Raw genomic sequence first — 10,910 nt, forward strand, 5'->3', positions numbered from 1 at the left:
AAGACCTCTGTCCCTCCTCCCAGAGCCACCTCTAAAGAGTGGCCCCATTGGTATCCAGAGAGAAGGGAGGAACTGCTCCTCTTTTGTGAGGCTCTCGTATAGGCAGGTAGCACAGGTTGGAGGGGGCGACAGGGAAGGGATCGGGGTGTCTTTGTTCTGGTTCTTTACTTTTTTTCAATGTAAAAAAGCACCGTTGCATAATGGTTAAGAGCAGAGGCTTTAGAGTGAGACCAATATGGGTTCAAGACCCACCTCTATCTTAAGTGGGCTGTGCGACCCCAGGCAAATGACCCCACGTCTCTGAGCCTAAATTTCTTCCTCTGTAAATTAAAGATCACAGCATCTCCTTCCTGGCCAGATCGGGATGATTTGGGAAGCTCACGACTCAGCATTCGAAGTGCTTCCCACAAGTGTTCGACAAACGCTTAGCCATCCACATCCTGCCCAAGGACGACTAAGTCATAAGCGGTCTGAGGAGCACCTGGCAGGTTCTCTTTCCCGGAGCAGGAAAGATGTCCACATCGCTAGGACTTTGAGGCGGCGAGGTGGCCTCGAGGATCTTGGCCCTGGTCCTCCAGGGCGCCCAGGGCTCCTGCCTGGAGGCAGCGCCCGGCAGGAAAGGTGGGTCTGGCCCTCTGCGCGAATGCGGTTCCTCTCCTTTCGAGCCGCTGGCTGGGAACCCAGCGCCGAGGCCTGAACAGAGGGACCTTTATGCCGCCCCCTCTGTGCGGGCTCCTGGGCCCTGTTTTCTTTTCATCTCGTGCTGCCGGATTCAATGGGCAGAAACTCTGCCCCCTGTCCCACTGTGGCGACACAAACGTCCATTCTCCACAGGGGCTCCGAGACGCTCCACCGCAGAGGGGAGAGGCCGGGGCTGCGACAAAGAGCCGATTGTGTGCTGGGGCCCCGGGAGCGAGCAGGGCCTGGCCAGTGGTGACAGGAGCCAACCTGAGCCCTGTGGGGCGGCTGGGGCAGAGAGGGGCAGCGGCAGGCTGGGGCCTGCAGGCGAGGGGCGAGGGGTGAGGGGGCCTGGGGTGGCAGGGAGGAAGGTGGAGAGGCCTGCCAGGCACCCTGTCTCACAGCCCAGCAGGAAGGGAGGCATTCTAGATGAAACAGGTGTGCAGCCTGGCCCTGTGCAGGTAAAGAGTCCTGTGTGAGAGATCGGGGGTTGGAGGGGGGCAACCCCAGCTTACCTTTGAAGGCTGCAAGCTTTTCTGGCAGGTTCTCTTCATCACTGTATTTCTGGTCACAGAGAAACTCCTACAGAGCCAAGAGGACAGCGCTGAGCACAGGGTCAGCAGGCAGAACTCAGCAGCACATAGGCCCACTGCGCCGTGCCTCCTGTCCTGCCAGCTGGCTGGACTTGGCGGGGCAGGGCAGGAGGCTCCAATGTTTGTCCTGGCCTCCCGTCAACCCTCAGGGCAGATCTGCAGAGGCCGCCCTGTGGGTACGAAGTACGCTGGGCAGCTCGGGGTAGGGCCGGAGGGTCTGCTCTAGAAGACGAGACACTCTCAGTCAGCCTCTGAATTACCTGGGCCTCCCCCAGGGTACCCCAGGTCTGGGGCTCATGAGGCCAAGAGCCCCAAAGACAAGCTGCCTGGCTCCAGCATTACCTTCTTAGGTGTGTGACGCCAGCATATTAATTCCTCTCTGTACCTCTAATTGCTTTATCTCCAAACGAGCATAATTTTCACAGCTACGTCCCAGAGTTTATGTGACGATCCAAGGAGAGTGTACGTGTGACTCTTGGCACACAGCGAGCGCTCAATAAACAGCTGTCATTTTACTAGTCTCTTCTCTGGCCAGAAAATGACTGTACATTACTTGGGAAGTCACGTACCCCTCTCCCGTGTATCCTCACCTGTAAAACAGGGACCACCTTCCCGTCCGATGCACTGAGACTCCAATGAGTTCTTTCATAACCAGATGAAGGGAGAGGGTCGAGGATGCTAACAGAAGCCTCCAGAATGAAGCACTTACCCACAGGATCTCTTTGGATCCCCCAAGAAGCCCAAGAGATAGCTATACTATTACTCCCATTTTACAGAAGAGGAAACTGAGCTTCCCACAGCAGAGTGAGCTTCCACTGAGCTCCATCTCACTTGGAGTCTGCCTCCTGACCCCGACCCTTACATATGGCCAGAGAGCAGGCATTCATCCGCGCTGAAACAAAAAGCTACCAGTTCGTGAGCACCTGCCCTGCGGGCACAGGGCCGGGAATCTGACCTCCCTTGTTAACCTTCAAGCAGCCCTAGAACCTGCAGGCAGACAGGGGAGCAGAGGGGGTGATCCCATCATGGTGCCAGACTCCCCAAATCCCCTCTCTTCTCTGGACCTCACTCTCCACGTGACTGAGCCAACTGGACGCAGCATCGCTCCTGCATTCGCTCATTCATTCAACGGTTTTCGAGGGGCCACGGTGCACACTGCTCTGTGCTGAGGCAGCGAGGGAGCAGGTGAGCAAGATCAAGGTCTTTCTCCTAAAATTATGGGAAGTCCGTGTTCGAAGGGATGTTAAATGTTATCTAGGTCAGTCGCTCAATCTGTTTCTAAATTCTTGCTATTTCCCACTAACCCATGACCACATCTGTACTTACACACCTCCCAGGACGGGGAACTCACTATCTTTCCGGTCTGCAATGTAAATCCCCAAGAGGCTGCAAGTAGAATAGGAGAATGACGAGAACCTAAACGACGGTCAAGCACTCTGTGTTTGGATGTCAGTCCCCTCCTTACTAGCTGTGACAAGAGCACATGGGCAGCCATCTCCTCAGGCACCTCCCCCTCAACGGGGGTACCCCGCTGCGAGCACTGAGCACCAGGCTCTCCACCAGTGCTCGGTAAGCGACAGGTGTGACTGAGCGTGAGGCAGGAAATAATCCCTTCCAGGGTTCAAATGCCTCCGGGTTAACTCAGCGCCCTTTGACAGAGAAGGAAGAACCCATGAGCCAACATGGCTGCCCTCGCTGGGCTGATGGGGGGCTCTGATTGCCCCCTTGTTTTGGCAGGAACTGCGCTATCCCATCAAATCCTTACTATGATTCTGATTTTATAGGTGAGAACAGGAGGATCAGGGAGGTGAAATAATACTTCTAAAGGCCCAAGCAGCTGAGGAAGTGCAGGGTTGGTTTGGACCCTGGGTCTATCAGACTCTGGGGTCTGTGCCTCGGGCAGCCTGGTGGAGGCAGCACCAGGGCCCACGGGGTCCAGAGGGCTTGGCCACAGCCTGACTCGGGGCCTCGTCACCGTGCACCACGTGCAGCTCCACCTCGACTTAGCTGGAGCTGGAAGCTTCTGCTGCCCGGGAGGCTGCCCACCTCCCCGCTCGCTCTGTCTCTTCCTCTTGGCTCCCTCTCACGGTTCTTTTCCACGGCTGCCCCCAGCCCATCCAGCCTACGTCCGACTCACAACACCGCCCCTATGTACCCTCCTTCTGCTGCTTTAGGGACCAAGACGCCTTCGTGGGGCAGCTCAGCCAAGGCCCAAATCCTGCATCAGCCTGGAGTCTGTGCGTAACACACACCTGCCACGTCTAGGGATCCGGGCAGACTGGATTCAAGGAATGGCACACGGGCCTTGGTCTTGGAGACGAATCACACACAGACGAACACAGAACAGCCAGGCAGCGATCGGAGCAAAGACACGAGCACAGCGTGGACTGCGGCGTGGTGCGTGATGACGCCCACTCAGGACCCACCCGCAGGGCCTTCTCACTGATGGAGCCAGTTTCCTCCTGAGCACTCAGCACCATCTAGCAGGCTACTTTATTTGTGACCCCCAGACACAAATACATTGAGCACCGCGGCTACCCCAGCCTCCTTTCCATGCCTCCCCCATGCCAGGCCTGCTGCCACCAGGGACTTTGCTCTAGCTGGGTCCCCCGCCTGGAGTGCTCACCCCCCCATATCTGCTCGGCTCTCTCCCTTACCTCCTCTAAGCCTCTGCTCAACTGTCACCTTCTCAATACGGCCAGCCCCGCCCGTCCTGCCCACCGCAGCCCCTGCCTCTGCTTCCGATCCACTTTACCTTCCGTGGCTGAATCACCTAACACAATTTACAGAGTAGTTACTTATTAAGAGCATTGCCTATCACCTGTCTCTCCCTGAGAGAATATAGGTTCCACATAGTAGGTGCTCGATAAATATTTGCAGGCTGAGTGACTGAATTGAGACTCAGAGAGGATAAATAACGTGCTCAAAGCGGCATGGCCAGCAAGTGGCCGAACTGGAGTTGAAGTTCACAGTGGAGGCTGCTTGGGTTCCCTCCCTGCACGGAGCTGAGAAGCGACCCAAGGGAATGGGTGTTGGAAGGGTGCTGGGAGGAGGCAGGCCCTTGGCCACTAGCTCTAGGAGCACATGTTTACTGCCTTGGCACCCGGCAGTGTCCGGCATCTAGTAGGTGCTCAATAAACATCTGCAGCACAAATGGAGAGGCCTGACATTCGGCCAGAACGCCTTTCTCCACTCTGACCCCTGAAATGGTAAGGCCGCTTTGCAAAAGTGTGCGCCTGTGTGTGACAAAGACTGGGGGTGGGGGGCGGGGAGGACTCAGAGATTGGAATTACACTTTTCCTTAGAGCTAAACATGACAAATTCTTGAGCCATAGTGACCAGGGCTGGGGGAAGCAGCTGACCCAGTCATGTGTGGGTAGGCAGCCCTTGCTGGCCCTGGGCTTAGGGCAGCTGTGTGGACCATGCCTTTGGCCAGGCCAGGGGAGGAAGGCGAGTGGGCGGCAGGAACAGGAGTTTCATTGGCTGGGCTGCCAGCTCCCACCCCACCTACGAGCTTGGGATTCTTGGTTTCTGCTCATGCACAACCCACAGCTTCCTCCCTCCGGGCGTCTGCCCCCCACATCCTTGCCCAGCCTCAGGCCCCGGCCATGCCTAGTGGGCAAGTACCCTCTCTGTCCAGAATCCACGACTCCTGAGTCGGGGTCCGCAGGCGGAGGAGACAGAGATGGAGAAGCCAGCCCAGATGTTTGGAAGAAAAGCAGAAACAGAAACAAGAAGAGGACGAGTTGGCTTCCTGTGTCTGACCCGCTTAGTAGCTGTGCGAAAATTATTTAATTCGTCTGTTCCTCGGTTTCCTTGTCTGTAGGGAAGATACAAACATCTCATCGGCTTGTCCCGGTAATTACAGTATGTAAGTGAGAATATGCGAAGTGCTTAACGCAGCGCCTGACACCGTGTAAATGCTAAAAATGGTAGCTGTCTGTTATTATAACCTTCTAACATCTACATCCGTACAATCCACTTAGAACCCCCACGGCTCATCATCCAGACCATCACCAACGATTAGACCGGAAGCAAACCCCCTGCCCCAACTTACGACTTCTCATTCCCTTCCCTGGGTATCCCCATTTGACAGATGGGACAACCGAGACCCAGAGAGGTTGATCGACTTGCCCAAGATCGCAAAGTTCTAACAGTTCAAGGTCTATTTCCCTTCACCGTCGCGGCTCCCTCCCTGCCCTGAACGGGAGGAAGGTGTCCTGGCCACACGTTTCAGAACCAGGAGTTACCTTTCCCCTTGGGCAGCTGCAGAAGGAGGTTACTCCAGAAATCAGGGAACCACTCTCTAGCCCTCTTTGTGGGGGTAGGCTGTGTCTGGATGGTTTACTCTTCCCCCCACCTCCTCTCCCCCTCCAGCCCACCATCCCAAACGACAAAGTTTTTACAGCTGCGGAAATTGCTGTCCGGGCCTCCAGGAATGAGAGGCTCTGAGAGCGACCACTGACACGCAGAGGGACAAGTCCAGAGGCCTTGGTGGACTAGTCAGTCCCTAGGCGAAGAGCCAGGACATGCAAGCGGGCAGGAGCCTGGGGTTGAAAACCGCAAGCCACGAGCTGAACAGTCACTCGAGCCAGAGTGTCCACAGGCAAGGCCCGTGATGACGGCAGAGCAGTGGAAAACATCCATCCCGTCACTGAACTCGGAAGGGACTCCTCAGAGCGCCCGGCTTGTCCCCTTGGTTCCATAGCTGGGGAAACCGAGGCCTCAGAGGGAAAGGTCTCCCCTCAAGCCACAGTGGTCAGAAGCCTCACATAAACTCCCTGAGTGCTGGGCGGGCTGTGCCGAGGGCTGGGGGACGGGGGCTGCATCAGGTTGCCCGCACTTACTAGCTCTGGGGCCCTGGGCAACCTGCTTTACCACTTTGGGCCTTGGTTTCCTCATCTGTGAAATGGGATCGTAACGATAGCATCTCCTCATCGGGTTGGTGTAAGCATTGAATGAGCTAACTGCACAGAAACTTACTGTAAGCGTTAGCCATTATCATTACGCATCAGATCACCCACACTCGAGCCACGCAAAGAGACCACCCACGACTCTCTGTCCCACACCGTGCCACAAAGTCTTCCTGGTGAGCCTGGACCCTCTGGCCACCCCTCTCAAGGGCAAGCTCTGCTTTGTCCTTGGACACCATCCACGTGGGAGAGAGCTCCCATCTCGGCCCTGAGGGACAGCGTCCGCAGCCACACCTGTGTATACTGCTGCTCCTCATGGTGCTGTACAACCTCTGAGGCACAGCAGAATTTCCTTCCACCCGGGGGAGCCCCAAACCAGCGCTCGTGCCCAGGCGGGGCTATTTCTAGAACCAGCAGAGGTTGGCAGCCTCTGCTGTATCTGGCCTCGAGATCCCTGTCACCCGCCTGATTCCCTCTGCCCCCGCCCCACCCCAGACTTAACTCTCTTTCTGGGCTGGTACCTCTAGCACCTGCTCCCGGATGCTTGCTGCTGGTTCTCCAGGCTTGTCTTTATGTATTAGCTGCAGTAGAATCTTGGGGCGGGCAGCTATCACCATCTTGGAGGCCATCCAAGGGGCCGGTGGCTGAAACCCTGGGTGAAAACCCCAAGGACGGGAGGCATCATACCAACCGTGAGGCCTCTGACGCAGCCCACAGGTTCTTAAAGGGCCAGGGCAGGCCACAAATGCCCGGCCAGGGCAGGCCACAAATGCCTGGCGTGTAGCAGGACCTTGTAATATGCACCCACAAGGACAGCAGGCTCACATTCCCCGTGGCAGCTCTGGGGCCTCATCCGGATGCTGTGTCCTCGCCAATAGACGGGGCAGCTGAAGAAAAACACCCCATCAACTACACAAATGAAGTGGACCCTGCAGAAATTCCATCTCCAGCTTCCTGTGAGGTCGTGACTGGCTGGACCTGTGGGGACACTGAATCCTCAAAGGCTCACGTGGCTGCCTATCACTATCTCCTTTATAATATATTAAGGAAGAACAAGAGAGACGGGTGCCCAGCGATGCCAGCTGGGCTCACTCACCTGGGCAGGGACAGGGTGGCACTGCCAGTACACAGGAAAAGAGACACACCTGCGTAGTGCCTGGGTCAGGTCTCAGAGGTCCCCCATTGTTGGGAGAGGGACCGGGGACATATGTGCCCCCTGGGCAGAGATACGCAGCCTGCTGTGCCCAGCTCTTCTCAGTATAAATGGCACGTGGCCTCTGAAATAACCGAGGCACTTTCGTGCCACAGGGAAGGCTGAGTGTCCTTCATTCGACCCAGGAGGCCTGGGAGGGTGGGACGATAGCCAAAGATCCTTATCCGCATAAGCAAGAGAGGCCTGTGTCACAGCTAGGCCATGTCTACCTGGTGGACAGGGCCAGCCAGGCCATGGGCGGTGTCCGGAGTCAGACTCCTGGCTCTGCTACTTCCTGGCTGGGTGACCTTGGGCAGGTGACTTCACCTGGCTGACCCTCTGTTTCCTCATTTCTACAATGGGAGGCCGGCTAATCCTCGTCCCACAGAGATGTTTATACATTCTTGCTGAGCATCTAATCGAACGTTCCCTTGACGGGAGTCAGAGAAATGATGCACATCGAGGGCCAGGCACGCCTCCCATTATTTTGTTAGACACCCTGGCCTCCAGCTGGCTCAAACTACAGTTTTCACCATCTTTCTGGCTCCCCATGCTCGGTCCCAAGGGTAAGGGCACTCTGAGGGGCCCCCAGGGGACCCCCACCCAGCCCCACCACTTCTCTCTGTCCCCACGGGAAGCTGCAGAGACTTCGTCCCGTTGCCAAATAAGACTGGGCTTGTCTGGCCCGAGGTCACCTGCCACGCCATCAGGGCACAGGGAATGTCAGCTATGTGGGGGGAGTAGGAGATGCGCACCCGTCTTGCCTGCTCCAGTAGTGCAGAGCACGCGCGCACACACACACACACACACACACACACATACACACACACACACACACTCGGAGGTGGGGGCGGGCACCCACAGCGGAGACCAAATCAAGCTCAGAGAGTGAGCGAATAGGCTGGGGTTGAGTGCGGCTGTTTAAACCCAGACGACTGACTCTACCTCTCTGAGTCCCATTTTTCATAAAATGGGACTAGACACTCTCAGGGTGAGAGTGAGCACTCAGCGAGATAATGCCTAAAGCACGCCTGGCACACTGCCTGGCACATGCCAAGTGCTCAGGAAATGACAGCAAAAGCTAGAGACCAAAAGTGCGCATTTCTATACAGCTGCACCCACACTGCCAGGCCCGCCCCGTCTCCTACTGTCACTCCTGAATCCCTTATAATAGCAACGGCTAAGACCGAGCCACCCTGCGCAGACTTCCGGAAGCTGTAACCACCCCCCCCCACCGCCCTGGGGCGGGGAAGAAGGCCCAAAGGGAACTAGGGAGTTGGCCCTAGAATCCCCAAAGCTGCCAGCCAGGCTGGGCTCGGCCACAGAGGTGCCCAAGCACATGCAGGGAGCATGGAGCCCCATCCTGCATGGCTTCCGGCTTCCACAGGGCCACTGGGCAGCTGCTCAGTCCAGCCCCGCCCCAGAAGCCCTGCTCCAGTGGGGCAGTAAAGCTGCACCCCAAAGGAAGGCCAATCTAGGCTGCCAACATGGTTCTCTCTAGAATCCGCCCACTCCAGGGAACCTCCACTGTGACTGTAGCCGTGGGTGGAACGAACTCCGACCCTCAAAGAGAGCGACCCCCTGAGAGTCTTCAAAGACCTTGTCTGCTCATCGCCACTGTCGTAGGGACTCAGAGTGGGACAGGGACTGCTGCTCCTACTTCAGGCAGGAGAAGACTAAGGCTCTGCCAGATGAAGGGGTCTGGCCCGGGCGGAGAAGCTGGCAGAGGCCATGGCAAATCTCAGACCTTGGGTTTCCACGAACTGTACCTTTCAAGCCCAAACCAACCATTGAAAACAATCACGACAGGAGTCAGCTCCCTACGTGCTTTATGTAGGTTATCTCCCTGAAAAGTCATGACAACCCACTACCATTATCTCAAGCGGCTGGCCCAAGGTCATAGAGCCAGCAACACTATCCCCTCTTCCTCCGCCCAGTGTGACTCTAAACCATGGTGGGGCCACCTTGACCTGCTGCAGTGGGAAGTAGCTCGTTTCCAGTTTGACCTGGGAGCCTCCTTCCTCCAGGGGAGCCGAGAGCCTGGGCCCCAGCAGCCTGGCTCATATGCTGGGTCTCAGAACAGGACCCAGGCAGGGAGAGGACACTAGACTGCAAGCTCTGCCTCTGGCTGCTGTTGGCTTCAGCCAGCCGCTCGCCCTCTCTGGGTACCGGGGTCCTAAGGTGGTTAGACGCCTGCTTGCTCACCTTCTCCAGTCCCAGTGCTGTCCAGTTCAGCCCCTGAGAGTTCAGTCCACCTCCCAAAACAACCCTGTGGCCTCTCCCCAGTCCGCCCCCCGCCAAGGGCAAGGTTGGCACGGAAAGTCCCACACACTCAGCTCCTCTGGTTTGTCCAACTACAGTGACGTCTCCCCATCCCCAGCTGTCTCTGGCTCACGGTCCTGCTGGCTGTGGGCAGGTCCAGCCAGCTTGGAACCCGCCCAGCCGAGTGGCCCAGGGGGCTGTTTGAGGTCAGGGTTCCAGGCTCCTGTCCAGAGGGCAAGCACAGCGAACTGGGAGAGAGCCCAGCAGCCTGGACCTCTGAGGTCCCAGCCAGACACCCTGGCTCCCTTTCAGCTGTGCTCAAGATGGCACCAAGAGACAGTGTGAGGATGGCAGTGAGGGACCCTGGCGTCCCTAGGGACCTCCAAGAAATACCTACAGCCAGTGGAATGAAATCAGAGAGGCCGCCTACTTCTAGACAATCCAAGAAAATCAGCGAGGGGAGTTAAGACTGCCAGCTCCTCCGGCGTAAATACCCAGTACCTGGCCCCACCCCCAGCCTCCACCAGCACCCCGCTGACCCTGCCAGCTTCCCACTCTGGGACCCTGAGCTGGGCTTGGACCCTGGGCGTCCAGTGGCCCTACGGAGCCAGCAGAGGGAACACCCAGCCTTGCGTGAGTGGGCATGCCTCTACGACCAGTTAATTAGGAACCTGGGAGATGTCCCCCTCAGGAAATAATTCTAGTACCATCCATGAGGGTCTTGCCTCGTGCGTGCGTGCCGGACACTACATGCCTCCCTTCACTGAGCCCTCAGGGTCTGTGATGAGAGCTCCTTGGCGATGGAGACCAGACCTGAGCCCACATCATGCAGAATCCCAAAGCCCCTGGCTACGCTGCCTTTGAGCTCTGGCCAAACCAGGCGGGCCCTGACCCTTTTCCTTATCTTCTAGAATCTACATGGTCATTACGCAAACATTTATGGAGCTTCCATTATGGGCCTGGCGACGGCTGGAAGGCTTTCTTTTATAGAAATCCACCAGGACCAGCAAAGAAGAATCAAGGCTCTAAGGGAGCCTTTCCCAAAAGTTGGAGGGACGGGTGGCGAGGGTGGGGTGGGGCAGGCAGGAGACCACCATTTTGTAAGGCGGAGAGTGCACCCGCCCGAGAGTCTAGGGCCCAGGGTGTTAACAGCGGCCTGACCCCGCTCGGCTCTGGCTGGGCCACGTCAGGGCAGCCACCACGCCTCCCTGGGCCTCCCTTCCGTCCCCAAGCTGTAAAACCGGGACTGCTCAGAGACATCGGGGGTCCCTT

At 57.3% G+C, this 10,910-nt stretch overlaps 1 protein-coding gene across 1 annotated transcript in view; it reads right to left on the reverse strand.

Moving 5' to 3' along the window:
- AIF1L (allograft inflammatory factor 1 like) overlaps positions 1-6,911 on the reverse strand; it is an 18,888-nt gene extending 11,977 nt beyond the window's left edge. The window contains exons 1-2 of the mRNA XM_011370036.2: positions 6,706-6,911; positions 1,194-1,260 (exon numbers count right to left, since the gene is read on the reverse strand). Coding sequence (XP_011368338.2) covers positions 1,194-1,260; positions 6,706-6,813 — 175 coding nt within the window. The 5' untranslated portion in view covers positions 6,814-6,911. The remainder of the gene's footprint in view (positions 1-1,193; positions 1,261-6,705) is intronic.
- Between the last annotated feature and the right edge of the window lie 3,999 nt (positions 6,912-10,910).

This window comes from Pteropus vampyrus, unplaced genomic scaffold, assembly GCF_000151845.1.
Source record: "Pteropus vampyrus isolate Shadow unplaced genomic scaffold, Pvam_2.0 Scaffold158, whole genome shotgun sequence".
Taxonomy (NCBI): Eukaryota; Metazoa; Chordata; class Mammalia; order Chiroptera; family Pteropodidae; genus Pteropus; species Pteropus vampyrus.